Source organism: Engystomops pustulosus, chromosome 4, assembly GCF_040894005.1.
Source record: "Engystomops pustulosus chromosome 4, aEngPut4.maternal, whole genome shotgun sequence".
Classification (NCBI taxonomy): Eukaryota; Metazoa; Chordata; class Amphibia; order Anura; family Leptodactylidae; genus Engystomops; species Engystomops pustulosus.
Window position 1 is genome coordinate 125,675,075 of NC_092414.1, and position 23,248 is coordinate 125,698,322.

Consider the following 23,248-nt stretch of genomic DNA (forward strand, 5'->3'; position numbering starts at 1 on the left):
AATGAAATGTGCTATTATTACGTCTTCAGTGATAAAACTAATGCAAGCATTATTTGACTACTTAAACTACACTGAAGGGGATGGTGGTGTTCATTAAGCATTATTATTATTTGAAATATTGACTAGATCTTGGCTAAGAACAAACTGATGCCTGTGAAATAATTCCCTTTTCCAGGACAGCATTTTTAGGAGATATTCAAAGATATTCATAAAGGATTGCATCATTCAATTGTTGTTCTATAGTATATGGATCCTTAGAAGCTCCAATAGAATGTATATAGTTAAATGTTATTAAATACAGTACATGATTTAAAGGGTTATTCCCATTACAGCAAATCAATGTCATTCTTTTTATGATAAAAAGTTATACAATTTTCCAATATACTTTCTGTATCAATTCTTCACAGTTTTCTAATATTTTTTTCTATTTCAGAACTGAATAGAGCAGGTGATAACAGTAAATTTCATATACTTCACTAAATAAAGCAGCTCCTCTGTGGCTTTCTGTACTTAAAGGGAACCCGTCACCACTATTTTCACAAATACAGGTAGTGGCAGGTTCCTATAGAGCTCTAGTAACTATCTGACACCCTGCTTTTAGTTAAAAATTGTTCCCCTCAGATCCCCATAAAATCAGAGTTATAATCTTGCCTGGTATCTATGCAGCTTTGGAGCGAGTCCACGGGGGGCATGGCCTAATGTCATGTGACCAGGGTGACATCATCAAAGGTCCTTGGGCTACTTAATATGAAAACTGTACCCCATATACATATCAGACCACATAAAACCATCACAGCAGCCTCCATGGACTTCTACTCCTCCCCATGCAGGCTACTGTGATTTCATGTGATAAAATATGCTGTGATTTCATGACATATATGCTTAGTGTACTGTTCCTAATGCTACAAAAGCTATAGGACCTACGATGATGTCACCCTGGTCACATGACATTATAGCAGCATACAGAGATAGGGATGGGGAGGAGCTGCTGGATTCAGCCCGAGGAGGCCACACCCACCTGGACTCGCTGTAGCCATGCTTAGTTACCAGATAAAACTATAAAGTTGAATATATGGGAATCTCAGGGGCATAATTTTTAGCTACAAGCAGGGTGTCAAATAGTTATTAGAGCTCTATAGGAACCTGTCACTACCTGTATTTGTGAAAATAGTGGTGACGGGTTCCCTTTAATTCTCCTGCAGTGAGCAGTGTATCTGAAAGCCTTCAGAGGTCCACCCAATCAAAAGTTTGGATTTTACTTAACAAAATACATTTTTGTTTTGCCAAGCAAGAAAGATAGCAGCAGATCTGGATTCTGGAATCCTTGGTGATTAGTAGTTATTTTTGGTGGAGTCTGTAGGGGAAATATAACACTGCATACTGAACAGTTAGTTAACTATAACACATGGCTGCAGCAGATCCAACCTATCACTCCGAGTGACAACCCTGTTTTGGCTCTTGAAAGAGGTCTCATGTAAAGGACTTCCCCCTATAAGGAACCCTTTTACCCTGTAATAGTTAAACAATGAAGTTTTTTCTTAAATTGTATGCTTCATTTAAATGAACTCTTAACAAAAGTCTATTTTAGCCATAGTTAATGGTCATCTACCTCCAGAATGAAGGATTGTAAATTAAGCACACATACATACTCATGTGTGCCCCTCTGGCAGGATCTGCTCTTCTTAAGTTTTAACTGCCATTGTTTACAGGCTTTAACCCCTTCCCGATGCACGCCGTAATAATACGGTACATGTCGGGTGGATGAGGGGGCTCAAGGGCTGAGGCCTCTCCATAGCTATTAAGTCTTTGCTGCATATTGCGGCAAACAATTACTGGTAACACTGGAGATTGGTGCCGGCAGTTTCAAAAACGTAGCTGCGCATGGGCGGCGCCATCTTGTCGCTCGTCACTCCTTGTGATGTGATGGGGGGAGAAGGTGATTGGTTGCCATGACAGCCTCGGGTCTTACGAGGTCTCGTTTTAACCCATTCCTTACAATATGTGGTTTGCACATTGTAATGAATGGGGGGGGGGGGGGTAAATCCCCATATACTGCCATACTAAAGATAGTTCCGTTTATACCTGCTGGGGAAACAACCAGACACTTCTCCTGTATCTATTCTTATAAAAAATCGAAAATACTATAATATATGCAGTCATGGAGGCTGCACTATTTTGTATAATATCTGTATTTTAGGAACCTATTAAGCTATGAGAAGTGGCTGTGAAATGAGATGATACCTATTTCATGACTATTTCTGATGCTTGGAATCTTTCTGCCACCAAGGGAGTCTTCCCCACCCCAAGACAACAGAAAGAAATATATTTCAAAAGGGGTCACCATGAGATAACATGACCCAATGAAAGAGAAGAATCACATGGGTTTTCAGATAGACAGGAATAACTAATTAATTAAATGCCAGCTAAATACCTGTACATATTAAGGGGACAAAATAAAATAAAAAAACAATACTGGATGTTGCTTCAAACCTAGTACACAATATGCATTTTTAAATAGGCCACCTCAAGATCCAGTGTATAAATTATTTTTAAAAAATCTATTTCATTATCCTAAAGTAATATTTTTGTACTGAGTACAGTAGATAATAGTTTCACATAATAGTTTGATTGAATCTTCATAAACCAATCTAGTGTTGGTAAGGATTCATTTTTAAACCTATTAAATAGCTTTTATACAAGCAGTTTCCAGGCTGGGTAACATACACAACAGGTTCTTTAGGTTTGTAATTAACTATAATTTGTATGTAAATGTGAACATTATATTTTACAATTGTAGCTCCCTGTGACAATTGGATTTTCAAAATTTTGTGCTGTCATGTGAACAAAGATTATCAATAAAATTTTATTACAGTCACCTTATAGCTGATCATTGCAGCCTGGGACTAAATAAAGCATCTGGAGAGCTTCACTAGAGGTCACAGTGGGCAGAGAGATCCGTCGGTAACTAGGGGTCATCTGCAAGTCAGGTCTCCTTAAGTCAGGGACCGCCTGTATTATCATTTATTTATTACATAAACCTTTGAAAAATTACATATCCCTATTATATCAAAATAATAAAGATTAAAAGAACTTGTAAAAGCAGAAGTGGTAATGGATAATTTTTCATCATTTTTTCTACATCACATGGAACTAGTTTAAGCAGAAATATTGTGCATGAAATTTATGAAGTGAGCAAAATTTTCTACGCTACAAGTGTTTCAATTTCAGTTGTACATAATAATTTACAATTACAAAAATAATTTGCATATTTAAAATACTTGTGTTTATAGGTTAATAGTAACAGAAAATATATTAAAAATAGGACATTTTATTTTAAAAAAGGAAATAAAAACACAATGCAAAATTAATTTTGCATGTTTAAAATAACACATACGTAATAATAAAAAGGAATGACTACTGATATTGTAATGAAATACGTTTGCTTGAAGGTATGGAGTTATATTTTATGTCAGTAAACCTACTGTTAGTACTCAAAATTGGCTTGATGCTAAAACCCATTATTTAAAAAATAATCACAATAAAGGGCAGATTTATCAAAAGTGTCTCAAGGTAACACAGTGTTAGACTAAACATTCTTAAGCTGCACCAGGTTTATCAAAGTGTAGTATAAGACTGGTCATACAATGCACCTCCTTTTACTTGACTTAGTTTACGCCAAAAAAACTGCGCCAAACTTGTGGGACATTAGCATTATTTTTGATGCACTGACTTTTTGGCACTTAGCCACACCCCTTTGTTGTACTAGACACACATGCGCAAGAAAACTGCCTAAAACCCTTGATAAATGTGGCACAGACAGCTTTTTGGAGCAAATTGGAGTGCTGCCTCTCTCACTTTGATATATTTGGGATTCTCTGCCAAGGAATCACCGGCTACTGCACTCACTGCTTCAGCTGCTCAGGACTCTCCCTTGTTTGAGTATATTTCATGATGAGATTTTGAGAAAACTGGTTCTCTTCATCAGACATGATTTTAGGCATGAAACAGACAAGAAAAAAAGTTTTGTACCGTGTTAGACAGTTGAAGAAATTCTGTTGCTTTTGATAGGTCAGATAAAGTAACCTTCATGAGATTGTGATACATTTTAATGGCTTAGCTACCTTAACTTGCTGTATTCCCAAATTCTTCTCTCATTTTGTGACCTTTGATGATCACTGCCTAGTGTGTATAAAATGCTGTGAATTTTCTGTTTCATGCATAACATCATGTCTGTGGAAGAGATCTACTATTCTCGAAAGCTCACCATAAAATATGTTAGCCTCAAAAAGGTATCGCTTGATTTCTTCACCCTTCTTCTGCTCTCTAACACGGTAACACAGTACTAGCAGTTTTATGTTGTGATTCTGCTGTTGCAGGAAGGTCGACCTTAATCTTTGTATTATAGCTTGAATTCAGCACCAGAATGTGCAGCATATAAATGACATGCTATGTATGATTAATCTGCAGCGGACATCTGCTACTACTTCTACTGCATTATATTGTGGATTTTCGGCATGGAAATTCCACACATAAAATCCACTATCTTACACTTCGTGTGTAGACGGCCTAGTAGTATCATTAAAAAGTTTTTGTTTTTTTTAATCTGTGGCATATCACTGGCTTGTAATGGAGAAGTAATGGCAAGTCCCTAACTTTTAATTACAAAGCCCTTTGAAATACACTTTTCTCTATCCAGTTTTAGAAAGAGAATGCTTAGGAAATATCTTCTAGAGAATTGTTACATTTACACTGGCAGGTAAACAGAGAGTGGAGAAAGTAAACTCTGATATAATAATGGTGTTATCATTTTATACTTACAGTATGTGCTTTGTAAGGATATACCTGCACCTAGAAAAAAGTTTTGTATAATAACACACTCCCCAATCTGCAGTATATATTTTTTGAAAGCAGACATTGAAGTGTTATAAAGGAATTTATCACGGCTTGTAGGCAAGTTTTCTGGTGTATAAGCCATCAAAAATTCACAATTTCTGACCTCTACACCACAATACACCAGCACGATGCACCAGCTCTTGATAAATTACCCCCATGGTTTATAATTATGTTTAAAAGTGGTAAATTATGATCCTAGAAATCGCACTACTTATAATAAAGGAAGCATTGCAACCTTTCATTATTCATCCAGGCACTGAGGTGCATCTGCATATGCAGCTGTATGGGGTACTACTAAATTAGCACGTCACTGGCTGTTCTCATAGGCCGACCATCAATGTGTTGTGTTGAAAATGTTTGTGCTTGGAGCACAAATGGGATATCATGGGAGGGGGCAAGAGTTGAATGCCTATTTTTAAAGAGCTTTCATTGTACATACATTACCTCAATGTGTTTTCGTTTGTTTTCAGAATCTCATTGTTTACTTACTACATTCTCTATCTCCGCAAGAAGGAAAAAATAAACACCATGATTTCAATGCAAAATATCATATTACCATAAAAATATAAAGTAATTCACCTAAATTAGTATTAATTAAATAATCCAGTTGACCTCAATTAATGAAAAAACATATACAATACTAATACACATATTGAGAATAAAGCAAATTATCAGAAAAAGTAATGTCCAAGTAGTAAGAATATTGCAAGACTCATGCAGCACCAGTCAAACTATTTTGCCTCATTGGAGCTGGAGTCATTGCAGTTTATAATACATGAAACCATCTGTTGAAATATAAAATATGGCCATAAAAAATTTCCTTTTTAAATTATGAGTCCATCCTGCAGTGCACAATTCAGAATTTAATCAAATGAAGAGAGTCTGCTCCCTGACTCAATCTTTGGCTTCTTATTTGCTACCAGAATGCACTGTTGTGATTGAGGCTGGTCTCGGCCTGCGATCTCCACCTACTGCTGTAATAGCTGAGGATGAGGTTACTCCAGACAGGAAGCTATATGGACTGGATGGAGACTTACCTGTGGAAAAAGTGCAAATAAAGATGTTATTGAATAATAAAGCAGCAGTTTGTTTTAAAGTAACACATAAATAATAGCTTACCATGTGAATTATAGTGCACACTTTTTACAAAAATCTTATGTCATTATTAGCTTATGTAATATGGAGTACTATTGCCTTTGCAAGATGCCATTCACTGGTTTTGTAAATGTGCTCTGGCTAAAGAAAGACAAATTTTCAAGTATAAATAGGGAGTATGAAATGGGAGAAGGGTAATACAGGTTCCCAACATCTCCTCAACTTAAGGACACCCAACTTACAGACAAGCCCTAGTTACAGATGACCCTTCTGTCCACTGTGACCTCTGGTGAAGCTCTCTGGATGCTTCACTTTAGTCACAGGCTGCAATGATCAGCTGTAAGGTTTCTGTAATAAGCTTTATTGATCATCCTTGTTCCCCCGGCAGCACAAAATTGAATAAATTCCATTATCACAGAGACCAAAACAATTTTTGTCTGGATTTACAAATATAAAATATACAAGTTCCAACTTCAACAAACCTAAAGAACTATAAAACAATTTATAAGCAATGATGTGAAAAATATTTTCATTACCATACAGTGTTTTCATACTATCAGTAGAAAACTACAATTAAAATTAGAACTTGCTTTCTGTGTATAATATTGTACTTCATCGTGTCAGTATTTAATAATCCATGCAATGTATTGGGAAGTTGCCGCAAATGCGTTTTTCCCACATTTTTTCAATTTTATTGTGGGCTCTGTTTCTAAGGCTATCAATGTGAGCTCAAAATTACACCTCTCCTTTATTCTTTGGGTTAGTACAATCAGGAAATGCCAAATCTATATAGGCTTTAATATGCTGTAATAAATTTAAATATTTTTGTTTCCCGTAGTGTTATTCCAATAACTTTTTGATACTTCAGTGTACGTATGTGTATAGGTTTCATTTTTTTTTCCAGAACGAGAAAATTCTGATCATTTTTGTATTCAAATTTTTATGTGTAGCAAAATGTAGAAACAGGGAGGACGGGCATTTGAATTATTTTCGGTTATGGAGTTCACAGTAGGGAATAATCATTTTTATATTTTGATAGATCATAACTTTGGAAACCTTAAATGTTTATGATTATGTTTGTTTATTTATTTTTATTTCTGCTCCAGAAAAAGGAGATTGATTTGATCTTTTCTGTGTTTTTTTAGCTTTTTTATTATTATTTTTACAATTTCTTTTAGTGCCCATACAATATACAGCGGTACTGCTGTATTGCATTATATTGTGATTTTACTGCGAGCAGGGTCTAATTCAGATCGCTTTAATGACCTGGAGAGCCTAATGGCTGTCATAGTAATGGACGGTCACAGCCAATATTGCAGCGCACCATGTATGAAAAATGCTCAGCCTGTGAGCCCTCTCCATACACCCATAATGACACTATGTAGTCTAGATACATCACGTGTTGTTTGGTGTTATATGTTTTAGTAAGCATAATTTACTGGCCTAATACGAAGTTATAACTTACTTTTTCTGCTTAGTTTAGTGCAACCATTAAAAATGAGTTTGTATTGCATTTAACTGACTTCTAAGGCCCCTTCCACACTAGCGAGTGTGATGCGATGAACACGCATCACACTCGCAACGCAAGCTGCCGGGAACGCACGGCCCGAACGCTGCACCGCGGGAGTGAACTCAGCATGTCAGTTCACTCCCGCGGTGCAGCGTTCGGGCCGTGCATTCCCGGCAGCTTGCGTTGCGAGTGTGATGCGAGTTCATCGCATCACACTCGCTAGTGTGGAAGGGGCCTAACTCTGCACAACTTAACACAAGGCAATAATTGGCAGCCTTAAAAGGGAAAACCAGGTATGGTGCATGTGTAATGAAGCTGGGGTCACTGAACGGTGTAGGTGCTGACAGCACCAGAGATGAGTCCAATGCATCTTATCAAAGTCATCTCTAGGTAAATATAAATGTTTTTCATTTGCTTAAAGAAGCCATAAACATGAAGTAGGTTTAGTGTATAGACAAGTTGCCATTAACCCCTTAACGCTGAAGCCACTTTTCACCTTCCTGACACGGCCCATTTTTTCAAATCTGCCCTGTGTCACTACAAGTGGTTATAACTTCGGAACGCTTTAACATATCTAAGTGATTTTAAAATTCTTTTCTCGTGACACATTGTACTTCAGGTTAGTTGAAAAATTTTGGTGGTATGTTTTGCATTTATTTATGAGAAAATCAGATATTTGGTGAAAATTTGGAAAAATTCTTGATTTTCGAACTTCAAAATGTTCTACTTTTTCCATACATAGTCATAACCGAAAAAAAACATAATAACTAACATTCACCGAATGTCTATTTTATGTGGACATGATTTTTTATGCATACTCTTATTTTTGTAGGATGTTATGGGCCTTTGAACGTTAGGTGCGATTTTTCACATTTTCATAAAAAACGCTAAATCCTGCTATTGAGGGACCTGCTCAGGTTTCAACTCACTTTGAGAGGCCTAAATAAAAGAAAACCCCATAAATTATCCCATTATAGAAACTACACCCATCAACGTACGTAAAACAACTTTTATGAAGTTTGTTAACCCTTTAATTGTTTTACAGGGGTTAAAACAAAATCGGATGCAAAAAAATTTTACTTTCAAAATTACATCCGATTTTATTTTAACCCCTGTAAAACAATTAAAGGGTTAACAAAAAATGTACAAATTCTCAGTGGATAAAATACCAAAACGCTCCACAAAATGTGATACCCAATCTCTTCCGTGTATAATAATACCCCATATGTGGTGTTAACCTGCTGTATGGGCGCACGCCAGGGCATCGAAGAGAAGCTTTCAAATGTTTTGAAATATTTTTAATTTCTTTTCCGCTTTAAATAAAACCAGTAAAAAAATTACCTTAGCAATAGCTGGACAAACAAGTGAAAATAATATTTTCCTATGCCGTGAACAGTCATTGGAAAAATTGTCTGGTTTCCTGTTGGCTAAGGTTTACTAAGAATAGGTTTAGAAAAGGCAAACAGCACTGTCTCTATTATATCATTAATCCTTGTATTTTAATGAGATTTCAGGACATAGCAGAACTATAGAAGGGCTAAGTTGAAGCAAAATATAAAATCATGAGTACATTTAATACCTATTTAATACCCTAAATAAAATAGACAACAGATACTGGGCAAAACTTATTGTAAATATTGTCTATTCATTTTAACCCCTTTGGGGGATATTTATCATACGCTGGCGCCCCCCGCTGCAAATTCGCAGCCCGATACATCAAGAGGCTTCTGCCTCTTGATGTATCGGGGCTGATTGCAGCGCAGCGTTTATCCTACACCAGGCAGGGCCTGGCGTGAAGGTGGCGGATCGGGCAAATAATCGCAAAAGCTAGCAATAGACTCTGGAATAGACTGGAAGAAGATTGGACCAAAATCACACCAGAGCAGTGTGAGAGACCAGTGTGTTGCCTGTGTTGCCTGTGGCTGCAGATGTTGGCTTGCCTCTTTATTAACGAAATATTAACTTTGTAAAAGTGTCGGAGGCACTCAGGCTGACAGTGCCCAAGCGTCTCTCGTCTTCCACAGTTTTTAATTTACGCCCACCCCTGTTGCAAGCCACCTTTTGCTTTGATAACTGCTTTGCACATTCTTGGCATTCTCTTGGTAGTCACCTGAAATGGTCTTCCAACATTCTTGACGGAGTTCCAAAAGACCCAGAGATGCTTAGCACTTGTTGGCCCTTTTGCCTTCACTCCGCGGTCCAGCTCACCCCAAACCATCTCGATTGGGTTCAGGTCTGGTGACTGTGGAGGCCAGGTCATTTGGCATAGCACCTTACACAGCCTGGAGGTGTGTTTGGGGTCATTTTCCTATTGAAAACTAAATGATGGTCTAACTAAACGGTGCAAGGTGCTGTGGTAACATGCTGGTACAGTATACCTTCAATTTTGAATAAATCCCCATCAATGTCACCAGCAAAGTCCCCCACACCATTACACCTCCTTCTCCACACTTCACGGTGGGAACCAGGCATGTAGAGTCCATTTGTTCACTTTTTCTACTTCATACAAAGACAAAGAGAAAACCTTCTCAGGTGACTAATCAAGAAAATGCCAAGAGTGTGCAAACTAGTACTCAATGCAAAAGGTGACTACTCTGAAGAACCTAGAATATAAGACATATTTTCTGTCGTCTCACAGTTTTGTTAAGTATATAATTCCACATGTCTTAATTCATAGATTTGAATCTACAATTTTTATAGTCATGAAAATACAGAAAACTCTTTGAATGAGAATGTGTGTCCAAAGTTTTGGTCTGTACTATATATATATATATATATATATATATATATATATATATATATATATATATATATATAAAATTGTAACTCCAGACAAATTTTTTAGGTCTCTGTGACAATTGGAATTTAAAAATGTTGGATTGTCATTAGAACCAGGATTAACAATAAAGCTTAATTGCATCCATCTTTAATAACTGTTATAGCTGTTTATTGTAGCCTAGGGCTAAAGTATAGTAAGTTACCAATTACCAGAGGTCCGTTTGTAACTAGGGGTCATCTATAAGTCGGGGACAGCATATATACTACATTAATATATCCTATCATACCTATCATCTGATTCTGCCAGCCTCCAGCACTGTAATTAACAAAAACAATGCAAAGAAAATGTAATGGTATGCGGCACTCCAGAAAACCATGACGTACTTGTGCAAATTCAGCTGTCCTTTATTCCAACTCTGCTGGTGCATATTTACATGGAATGATAGAAGGAGATCATGACTAAGACGCGACAGCGTCGATCCCAGAATAAGCAGTGCAATTTAGCATTTCATTAATACTAGATTGCACAAGTTTGCTGACTTACTAATAAAATTCTACATTTTAGTCAGTTTTATTGACGTTTCTGGTCTTATCACTCCCTAGATCAGTGTAACAATCCAGAGTATGGGCAGGGACTTTCTAAGCAGACACTTCATGATTTCTCTGTGGTATGAGGTGCTGTGTGCTGTCAATTTCCTTAGTTTTTCATAGTACAGGACTTATCAACACTTTTATTTAGCTTCTGAACTTTTTACTAGCATCTGACACTCTGGTATAAAGACCTTATCTGTCTGTAGCTTGTAGAGTAAGTCGCTGCACACTTCTGCTTGCCGACAGGAAGCGCCTGTGTCTGAGCTGGTTTGTATTGCAGGAGGGGGGAAAAGAGAGCTCTGCAGTGTGCAGACAAGAGAAGCTATTCATGAGAAGAACCACAGTCAGAAGATTTCCAGTCGTATCCAGGGACACCAAGACTGGTAGAGACAGGTTGGAATTATATCAGTGAAATGCTATATTTTTCTTAATAACAGTGAATTAGAGAATTTGTTATTTTGTTATCTTGAGTATTTTTAAGAATCTTGCCTTTGTGGGTATACCTCTTTAATAAATTTATGTGCAAGCTCCACTGCAAACTAAGACAAAAAACTGGTGCAGACACCAGCAGTTTATTAAAGAAAAACTAATAGATCTGAGAGAGTCAGAATTCTTGCCTTTTGATAGGTGATCAAATATTTTAATGAAATAAAATGCGATTTAATAATTAAAAAATTCATACGTTGTGATTTTCTGGATTTTTTCTGTCTCTCACAGTTGAAGTGTATCTATGATAACAATTATAGACCTCTCTATTCTTTGTAGATAGGAAATCTTGCAAAGTCAGCCTTGTATCAAATATTAATCTTCCCCACTATATATTTTTTGTTACTTCGTAAAATCTTAAAAATAATACTTCGGAAAAAGAGAATACTTTTTTATTTTTACATTTATTTTATTTATTTTTATACATGTGTGTTCTAGTAAAGTGGGGGTTGGATTGGAAATGTTTTTTTTCAGATCCCTTCAAATCCTACAATCACAGGGACATTGGCACTACCTAATGCCAAGTTGGTTTGGCATTTCCGACAACAATAGACAGCAAAGTCGTAGCACTAAAGAGCTCCAAAGCTAAGTTTATTTATAATCAAGACTATTAAACTCAATAAACCTGCTGGAAAATTGTACTCACAGTCTTTACGACTTGTTCCATCTGGAAGTGGGCTTGCAGGGCTGTGTCCACTGGACATACTTGAACTGTCTTGGCTGCTTCCAAGGTGCAATTTCCTCATATGTCTCACTACCGCAGTAGCATTAAATGCTTGCTGAAACAGAAGAGAATTTACTTAATTTAATGAACATGTCAGCAAAGGACATTTGCTAGACACCTTAAATAGTTGTATGAAAACTATTGAATAATCAGCATTAAGAATGCATGATTAAAAATACCATAGAAAAGGTCATATCGATCATCATCAATCTTTATTTAGAAGAGTGGTGGTAATTTAAAGGGACATGCAAGACATGGAAAAAGTTGCAATTTTTGTCCAACAACTTTAATACTATGACTTTGTAAACTTTGCCCCCCCCCCCCCACCACCACCACCCCAAAATAATGGTTGGAGCATCTTAGAAAAAAATGCTTAGGCCCAACAGATTTATTCTAATCTGCAGCAGAAAACTGGCACAAGTTACATGGTAGTTGCTGTTCATTGAATGAGGGATGAGTAAAATCATTAAGAGACCAGAGCTCCTTAATAATTCTGGTGCAGCTTGTGGCAGCAGGCCAGACAGACAACAAAAGCAGCACACAAAGCACTGTTCTTAATATAAGTACAACAAACCAACCTTCTATACCAGTGGTGGCAAACCTATGGCACTGGTGCCAGAGGCGGCACTCGGAGCCTTCTCTGTGGGCACCCAGGCCATCACCCCAGAATAGAGCTCACCTTACAGAGCTCAAAGAATGCAGGGCCAACGATTATTCCTGTACACAGGGACCCTGTAGAGAAGCTAAATTACTGCCTACATTGCTGTGCTGGCACTTTGCCATAAAAAGGTGGCTTCTGGTTGAAGTTTGGGCACTCATGATCTAAAAGGTTTGCCATCACTGTTCTATACTATTCAATGTCCTGCCATTCAACAAAAACTATACATACTAAACAATTTATGAGCTACACATTTACACTTGTAAACACTCTCATTTTCTTTCATGTTAAAATACACATGCTGTGTATGTTGCTATTCTTCTGGGTAGTTTCTACTAAAATACTTCAATTGTACACAGTTTTTATGCATCATCCTGTTAAGAGTTCTCTACATGGCCACTATAATAAAATAAACTTTTATACTTACCTATAGATGAGTCTGATAGGGCACATATCTATGGCACAGTGTACAATGTACAACAGCAGCTTCAATGCGTGACTGCACAGAGGCCAGGAGCTCTGGCAAGGTGGACCAATGCATTAGCGGGCACAGAGGAAAAAACGAATGGGCAATTTGGGACACTAAACCACAGGTCTACAAACCCATTGGGTGATTTAGGGTTAAGCTCAAATATTCAAAAGGGAGAGGAGGATATCAACAAAGGAAAGAGGCTGTATGAATTCATTGCATTATCACACAAAACCAGAGTAAGACTTCATTTAAATAATTCAATAAATCATAATTTTTTATATTAAATTGAAAATTCAAGTTTCTCAATCAAATTTCATCTTAAAGAACCTGTTTTTTAGCTCTCAGCAGAGTGGACTGCACAAAGACATATAAGCATAAAAGGGTTTTCCAGGAATCTTGAAAATGCCTTGAAGGCTAAGAAAGAAAAAAGGACTACTCATTGGCTGAAGCAGGTCTCATGAACTGAAAACAACAGCGGAACTGTGAGTCAGAGCAAGGTAGGTATGCATTATTTTTTCTCCCACACCAGCCCCACTGAGGTTTCTATATTCCCCAAAAAAACACTTTAATAAGATATGAACCATACTTTAGTAGCTACCTATTTTTTTCTTTTACCTTTAATACATCACAACTGGTAAAGACTTACCCTCCATTTGCTTTTTGCAAAATTTTTACGGATTTGAGCACTAACAGATTCATGTATGTTTTTACAGAGGGCTGTATCTCCAGCAATCCTGAAAAATATTCAAGCAATAGTTCTTACATTCAGATTTTTAGCAATGTTTGTGTAGCAATCTATAACTCTTCTAAAAGTTATTTGCATCAAAGCATAGTTCACAATAACTTCGGTACTCTTTCTATAGCAGACCAGATTGGTCAATAACGAGTTTTCATATATCTTTATTTAAAGGAAAAAACCCACCAATCTCTTGAAACACCTGAAACTAAACCAATGAAACACCTTTGTCAACTAGTTCTTGGCATCACCTCCCTTCAACTGATGATATTTACACAATGTTCTCAATAAAAGCCATGAAGAGTACAAATGTTTGTTTGTTATGACTTAAGTTAAATTGGATGTGTAGTAGTACAGTAACTTGTATAACAATGAGTCCATATTCTATAATTTAGAGATAAAAAGTCCTTTCTACTGCTAACATCAGTTAGAATTAAAATTTAAGAAACATTATTACATAATTATATTGAAGCAGAAGTCTCATACAGACAACACCTTTACAGACTGAAGCCAGATATGAAGTTGATTGAGTACACTAATGATTATATATCATCTATGCCAGGGGTCTCAAACTCGCGGCCCGCGGGCCAACTGCGGCCCGCGGGACAATATTTTGCGGCCCCCACCTGCATGGAGAGGGCAGGTCGCGCTGCATGGAGAGGGCTCACGGGCCGAGCCCTCTCCATAGCCGGTAAGTCTTTGCTGCATATTGCCGCCATCTTACCTGGGATCGCCGCTCCCCGTGACGTCATCGGGGGGCGGCGATCCGTCTCCATGGTAGCCTCGGGTCTTCCGAAGACCCGAGGCTATTTCGTTTTAACCCCTTCATTACAATGTGCTGATAGCACATTGTAATGAATGAGGAGGAAAATCCCCATATACTGCCATACTGTAGTATGGCAGTATATGATAGGATCGATCAGACAACCTAGGGTTAAAGTACCCTAGGGAGTCTGAAAAATAGTATAAATAAAAATACAAAAAAGTTAAAAAAAAAAAAATGATAATAAAAAAACCTAAAATTTCAAATCACCCCCCTTTGCCTAGAACTGACATAAATATAAATAAACAGTAAAAATCATAAACACATCAGGTATCGACGCGTCCGAAAATGCCCGATCTATCAAAATATGATAACGTTTTTTCAATGCGTTTAACCCCGTAACGGAAAATAGCGCCCAAAGTCGAAAATGGCACTTTTTTGCCATTTTGAAAAATATAAAAAATCTATAAAAAGTGATCAAAAGGTCGTACAGTCCTAAAAATGATATCATTGAAAATATTATCAAATTTTGCAAAAAATGACACCACCCACAGCTCCGTACACCAAAGTATAAAAAAGTTATTAGCGCCAGAAGTTGGCAAAATCAAAAAAAATAATTTTTGTACAGGAGGTTTTAATTTTTGTAAAAAACATTATAAACCTATAACAAATTTGGTATCCCCTTAATCGTACCGACCCAAAGAATAAAGTAGACATGTCATTTGGGGCGCTCAGTGAAAGACGTAATATCCAAGCCCACAAGAAAATGGCGCAAATGCGTTTTTTTCATCATTTTCATTGCATTTGGAATTTTTTTCCCGCTTCCAAGTACATGGCATGGAATATTAAATACCATCACTATGAAGTGCAATTTGTTACGCAGAAAACAAGCCGTCACACAGCTCTTTACGTGTAAAAATAAAAAAGTTATAGATTTTTGAAGGTGGGGAGTGAAAAATGGACATGAAAAAACAGGAAAGGGCCCGTAACCGGTTAATCCCCTTCCCCCCGGTACTTGAAGAAGATGAAGTCGCCGCTCTGAACGCACTTGGTGCAGGTCAGAGCGGCGACTTCATCTTCTTCGATGGGAGGCAAGTACCGGGGGGGAGGGGGGGATGGAGTGTCCTGGGCTCAGTGCGGTAGGAGCTTGGGACCCCTCGGTGCACAGGACGCGTTCATAGAGAGAACACGTCTCCCAGCATGGGGCTTTCCTTGCGCTGGGAGACGCCATGACATTTGAATCTGAATAATGATATTTTGTAAGCGCATTTTGTGTGGAAAACTTGATGCGGCCCAGCCTTACCCAGAATCTACCTCCAGCGGCCCCCAGGTAAATTGAGTTTGAGACCCCTGATCTATGCATTAAGAGAGTCCCCTATAAGATGCCTATGCCTAAAAGCACATATGGAAACTGGTTGTATTGATAACATAACACATTTAATAATACGTTACTATTAAAGCAGCACAAATCCAGTGAAGTATAGTTACCATGGGTGCCGCAGAGCCTGTTCACATGTGTATCTCTTAATGGGATCTTTTTCCATCAAATGACTGATAAAGTCTTTAGCTGTTGGAATACAAAATAAAATGTATAAAAATAAACACTTGCTGTGGTAGAGGTAGCCGTTTCCCTAGTTTGTTTTTGTAATTCATCCTCCATGGAAGCATTCTGTGATTTCATATCAGAATATATACATCCATAGGGTACAGTTTATAAATGTTAGGGGGTAAAGGGACCTTAGATGGCATTACTCAGTCACATGACATTAAGTGCTGAATGCTTAGAAGGAGGAAAGGGAAATGGGGAGGAGCTGCTGGTTTCAGCTGAGGAGGCCACATCCCGCTCACTTGCTCTATATCTGGCTATATGCCAGGAAAGATTACAAAGTTGATTTTACAGGGATGTGAGGGAAATACTTTTTAGATAAAAGAAGGGTGTCATTTAGTTAATAGGGCTCTGTGGGAACCTGTCACTAGCTGTATTTGTGAAAATACAAGGAAGGTGCTGTTAGCTTTAAATGTATCAGATGTCCACTGTCTAATGGTCCACTGTCTAATGGTCAAGTTTTTAATCTTGAAAAATAGATGATCTTAAGTTGTGAGTAATAAAGTACTTTAAAGGGGTTCCCTGATTTCAGCAAATAAATATTATTTTATGTATAATGAAAAGTTATACAATTCTCCAGTGTACCTTCTGTATCAATTTGTCACAGTTTTCTAGATCTCTGCTTATGGTTATTCTATAGAAAGTTTCTATGTTTACTAATAGAGAGAAATCTGACCATGGTCTCAAAGGTGCACGGCTCATTGGTATCACAGAGAGCAATCAGAGTTGTGTGATATGATGAGCAGCGCACCTCTGTGACCACAGACAAATTTCTGTCCACAAGAATTAAAACGTAGAAGCTTCCTATAGAATAACAGCAAACAGAGATCTATAAAACTGTGAGGAATTGATACAGAAAGTATGTTGGAAAACCTTTCATTATACAAACAATAATATTTATTGGCTGAAACAGGAACACCCCTTTATGGTTCAATTCACACAATCGTATTTTGGACCATGATCTGGCCACACAAATTTCTGCCAAATATTGGCCAGCACAGAGGTCTATTACACCATGTCATGGTGTGTTTAGCATACTACACTACCCGCTGTCCCCCTACATCCCCCAGCCATGTGCTCCGCTTTGGTTTGGGCCTGGGTGAGGCCTAATTTGTTGACTAGCTTCAAGGATAGGTATTCAGTTTAATACTGATGAGCTGATACCCATGACATGGTCATGGGTCATCGCTATCGAAGAACCGCTATAAAACACAATTATCATGTGTTGTGAGGCATGACTGCAATTGTGACAAAAATTGTGACGTTTCTTATTTGCATCACCTCGACAATTTCCTCAAAAGTATCCATCGCTGGGCTTGATCATGAACCTGACAAATTTATCATTAATTGTACAGAAAATTACCACTATAATAACTGAAATCCATGTCAGCCCTGTTGGGCCTAAGTTTTTCAGATGCCATAACGGTCCAAAATAATTGAGAGGTGTATGCTCTATACCCCTCTGTCTCAGCTGTTCAATAAGACTGGCACACAATAAGAAAATCTTATTAAATATGTACTATCATTACATAACTTTCCATTACACAACAGACTGTATAAGTTTATTTCAGTGCGAGAAGTAAGGACTCCCTAGGAAGACTTTGTCATTTAAAGCCATCTCTCCAAATATGTGGAGACTTATAGCTATTAATGCTACACCGGTGGATTCTAGGAAATAAGCAAATATGTTTTCCATGATGTGACAAGGGAAACATTACCTCTTCACTGAGTTTCAATGCAGCCCCCTCAACATCAAGCATAACTTTTACAGAAATCCTTATGACATGATGCAAGATTAAAGCCAAACCAGTATGTTTATTCCTGTAGAAAACTAATTGGATGTGCCCCCTTCTAAAAAGATTGACATTTGTTGCCTACTATTTTCAAAGCTTATCAGAAACAAAGTATTTTGGCAACATATACATTCTTGAAAAATTCAAATATGTGTTTTGCTTACCTGAATCTGATATATCATCCCAATATGGAGAGTCAAATTCATAATCAGCTTTCAGAATCTGTTCGAACAATTTTGAATCGTTTTCGTCATAGAAAGGTGGATACCCACAAAGTCTGCCACAACAGATACATAGAATATTATTAACATGGAAAGGTATTCAACATAAAAACAATATTAGAATGTATTTTAATTAATAACCATAATAATAATTTACTAAGGAAATAGTTACATTCACCCATATTGAAATATGGTTAGATTTTTTGCAGGCCATATCTTCTCCTCTATACTATAGTTAGTGCAAACTAAGCCTCTAGCTCCCTTATTTCTGTGAACACAGTACAATCCATTTTAAAGGGTAACTCATACCAGTAAGGGGTATTTTTAATGGAATTTGATTTCTTGTTAATGGCTTTCGTCCTAATTAAAGTGACCCTGTCATGAAGATTTACACAAACCACACCAACTTGTTATCCTGGACAATGTCAGGATCATAATGATGTACTTCCTTGTCCTGGGACATTTAACATTACAAAGAAAGAATTATTTTATTGGAGAAATTATAGATAAAAGGGGCCAAATAGTAACAGCTACTACATACATTATGGAAGTTTTCATACATTAATAATAATCCATCTTTTGATACACAGAGCCCAATATGGTTTTACCCGGGACAACATCCGTCAGGCACATGCAAATATTCAATTTGGTCAAGAAAAAAGGGGTCCACCCTGTGCTGTCATTGGATGCTGCAGAAACATTTGAGAACAGTGGCATTATCTATGGAAAATTGTGAAGGAATTTGGGATTGGAAACAATTATATATATTTGGTAAAGCCTTTATATTGTAAACATATTGCTAGGATCTGTGTGCACATGTATATTCAAGGTGATCCTGAGGAGGTCCCTAAGGAGGCTTGATTGGGTGAGCAAATTGTCTCAGTCTCCCCCTCCCCTTCTTGTTATCTCAGCAGCTGTGAGCACAAAGCGGGAGGGGAAGTGCTCCTTCAGAATGTAACAGCCTGTGAAGTTACAGCACATGGACTTTTAGACTCATTAGCATAATTTTAAAAGTTGTTTTTAAAAGGATGGAGACCATGGATAATAAATATTAGACGATTATAACAGTCATGGCATCTGGATGTATGGGTAAGTATCCCTGGTTTAGCATGCTCAATTCTGATGGTAGATTGTCTTTAAGTGATGTCCCATAATCCGGGTACATCACGCCCTATCTCAATGGCATCTGCAGAAGGTGGGTTATGATGATGAACTAGTGCCACAATACACAAGTGGAGTCAGGACGAGGCATACTAGGGTGACTTTTCATCACCCCCAACTTTTTCTTTTCTATGCTGAGTCTCCCAAAAGGGCATCATTGTGATCCTGTCATTGTCCTGTATAGCATGCCTAAAACCTTATGACAGGTTCCCTTAAATCTGTTTATGTAAATCAGAATTCTGTCATGTATTCCAATGACAACTTATAGATAAAGGAACCAGATGATGTTCCTTATGACTTAACTCTTTACAGACAGCCCCTGGTTGTCCTTAGAGGGTTGAATCATCAAGTAAAATATTCTCTAGTTATGGAAAGAGTTAATCTTGTCTGTATGTTGTAAACAGGACTTCGGATACAAAACTCTTTACAAAAGCATTCGATTTTAAAAAAGGCAGAGAGAAGCTGCTTTCCTTAATGAAGTATTTTACAAAGTTTACTATTATTACCTCCTCTATTCACTTTGGCAACAGAAAAATGCTTCAGGTTCAGGTTTAGTTACCCGTTAACCACATGCATACAATTCATTTACCATATAAAACAGTTGGTGTGTCTATTGATAATGCAATTATAATTGGTCTATTAAAAGTCAATGCAGGTGCTTGGATACATCATGTATAGCTGACATGTAATTTATACTCATTCAATAATTCAGTTAAATTCTATATAAACTACAATTATCCAGCAATGTAAAATATGTGTATATTCGATGTTCTACAATTTGAGAAAGCAATGTAGACACTGTAATATAAGAACAATCTAATATAAAACATGCTTTTGTTATAAAATAACAGGAAATGTCATAAACTCAAAAGAATCTGCCTGGCTAACAAACCTTTCTATCAATGGTGTATTTAAAAGAATGTACAATAAACCAAATAAAACAGTCTACGGGGAAATTATTATACTTTATTGACTTGCATTCGTATAAGTAAATTCTTGGATTACAGTGTGCATACAATTTACAGTAATGGCTGATGTTCCGTTACTTGTAAAAATAATATGACTCCGTAAAAGGCTCAAATTTTCATTAAAAAAAAAACCTAGCATTTAATTTTATTTCCCTCAATCAAATGAAAATGTGCAATAAGTCATCAAAGTGACTGTGAAAAAATTGTACTTACAAAATGTATGCAATTACACCGATGGACCAACAGTCTACTGCTTTGCTATATGGTTTCTGAGCGAGAACTTCCGGAGCTGAAAACATAAAGCTTGTTTGTTTATATTTATAGGGTAAGAGACATACATATAAACAAGTAATAAAGTTCATCACAACATGTTTACACATAGATGAAACTGACAAAAAATGTGCGTTTGCACCATTACCTTGTCGGATCTGTTTTTTACGGCCTTCACTGTGAGCTCCAAATGACACATCCCCTTATTCTTTGGTACGATCCCGGAGATACTAAATTTATATAGGTTTTCTTATGTTTTAATACATTTACAAAAATGTAAATCTTTCGTACAAAAAACAAAAATTTCTTTGCTCTAATCTGATGCCAATAAAAAAAATTTCAAACTTAGGTGTAAAGAGCTATGTAAGGTGTCGCAACTACCACTTTGGGGACTGAATAGCCTACTGGTCACTTTTTGTCAAAATTTTTATGTGTTGTGAAATTACAAAAAAGTGTTGAATCAGACTTTTGGATGTTATTTTCAATCATAGGGTTTACAGCCAAGAATAAGAATTTTAATATTTTAATAGATAGGAAATTTTGGGGCAAAGGAAGACTGAACATGTTCCTGCTACTATTTAGTAGGGATAGGGGGTGTCACAAACAATTTTATTTAGATTGCCATATTCAATGCCAGCCTCAATGGTGTACGCCACTGGCCTCTTAGTAATTCTAAGCTCTGGAGCACAAGAATGAGCCTCCACCAGGTTTCACCAGATCAAACCTACTTGAGATTTCAGCTGTAGACTCCACTGGTAACTTGGCGGAGACTATTGTAAATATGGCAGGCAAGGTCCTTCACACCCCTACCCGCCCCACTCATGTCCAAAGTGGTGTTTGGGGTGGAAAGCCAGAAAAAGCATTTGAAATACTGTTTTTTACATGCCCTGTCCTCCAGTTTTCTGGGCATAGTTACAAAGAATGTTACATGGCCAAGAAAATATTATTCTGGTGTCACAATAAAACATTTTACCAATTACTTAGATCACATAAAATACTAGATGAAGACTTTTTGGAATACATGTTTTTGGATTACTGTAATGTAAATTCATTACTTTATGTTACCCACATGAGGTTCAACACTCCCCACCCATTTGTAGGTAAAAAGCATGACCTTCTTCATCCCATATAATTTACCATATATACTCGAATATAAGCCAAGTTTTTCAGCATAAAAAATGTGCTGAAAAAATCAAACTCAGCTTATATTTGTGTCTATAAAAAAATTAACTCTGTACTCACCTTTCCGAAGCATATAATACAGCATAAATTAAATTAATAAAAATGTCTAAAAAAAAAAGGGCTCATTCAGACGGGCGTGTCTGCAGCGCATCTTTAAAAAATGTTCAGTCCATATTGTATCCATTCTTTTTTACGTCCGTATGCCATCTGTTTTATTCAAAAATGCAAAAAAATCTAATGGGTTTCTAATCTACTTATTGCCCTGCCCAGTTTGTTGCCTAGCAACATTTGAGAAAAGTGCATGTGCCATCTACTTTTTAGCGGATCTATTCACTTCTATGGATGTACGTGATCTGCATGCAAGGAAAAAGAATGCATGTTGCAATTTTTTTCTCACTGTCTACACATCCGTGAAAAAAACGTGAAAAGACCCATAGGAAACAATGGGTCTGTTTGCCATCCGCAAAAAAAAAGGATGGCATACAGACATCAAAAATGCCCGTCTAGATGAGCTCTAAACTATACTATTTAGTATACTATTTTATTTTATATTGCCAGGATAACCTTTACAACACATATACTACACTGTCATAAAACAATAATGCTTCTCCTGGCAAAACAGTTTGACCGTAACTGATCGCATGTGTTTCAATGGAAATGCGTATGCCATCAGACATTTGCATTGCATTTCTAAACACAATGTAAACACCCTATGTGACCGCACCCCAAACATCCACATAAATATGTTTTTCTTTTCTTAAGAGTAACGTATCAATATTGAGTGATACTTTTCTGGGTATAATATCACACTCAAAATTAATAGTAATAATAATATTTGTTTATATACGCCAACATATTCTTTACAGATCATAGGGGACATGAGTAACAGTCCTATGGAACAACAGGAGTGGAGACCCCTGGTATCAATGCAACCCTAGTCAGCCGCTTGCTGACAGAAGTGGAGGCACTGGTAGCCCACACAGATTGATGTTGGCAAGAGGCTGACATCATAGTTTGCCAGCAGTGTGCTGAGACCTGAAGACGGAGTTGGAGGACCGGAAGAAGAGTACAGGAAAGATGAGTACAGGAGTTAATTTCTGTTTTATAGGATGGGCATACTCTGGGCAGGGTATAGCTGGCTATATACTGGGGGTAGTGGCTAGCTGGCTATATACTAGGGGGCATGTTCTACTATCTATATACTGAGGGCAGGGGCTGCTGGATATATACTTTGGGCAGGGACTGCTGGATATATAATATGGGCAGGGGCTGCTGGAAATATACTGGGGGCAGGGGCTGCTGGCTATATACTGGGGGCAGGGGCTAGCTATCTATATACTG

The 23,248-nt window shown here is 37.2% G+C and overlaps 1 protein-coding gene and 1 long non-coding RNA gene across 3 annotated transcripts in view; one reads left to right on the forward strand and one right to left on the reverse strand.

Annotated features, from left to right (window-relative positions):
- Positions 1-1,145: 1,145 nt before the first annotated feature.
- The window catches only part of CAMK1D (calcium/calmodulin dependent protein kinase ID), a 189,528-nt gene continuing 167,425 nt past the window's right edge, over positions 1,146-23,248 (reverse strand). Inside the window, exons 6-11 of the mRNA XM_072147343.1 lie at positions 20,669-20,744; positions 18,270-18,382; positions 16,195-16,273; positions 13,854-13,941; positions 12,000-12,132; positions 1,146-5,930 (exon numbers count right to left, since the gene is read on the reverse strand). Coding sequence (XP_072003444.1) covers positions 5,803-5,930; positions 12,000-12,132; positions 13,854-13,941; positions 16,195-16,273; positions 18,270-18,382; positions 20,669-20,744 — 617 coding nt within the window. The 3' untranslated portion in view covers positions 1,146-5,802. The remainder of the gene's footprint in view (positions 5,931-11,999; positions 12,133-13,853; positions 13,942-16,194; positions 16,274-18,269; positions 18,383-20,668; positions 20,745-23,248) is intronic.
- Positions 11,151-23,198, forward strand: LOC140127096 (uncharacterized). 2 transcript variants are annotated; one of them, XR_011854950.1, is made up of 3 exons: positions 11,151-11,260; positions 13,546-13,704; positions 22,774-23,198. It is a non-coding gene; the product is annotated as an uncharacterized lncRNA (long non-coding RNA). The 2 variants fall into 2 exon arrangements; XR_011854951.1 differs by lacking the exon at positions 22,774-23,198 and adding an exon at positions 14,118-14,213.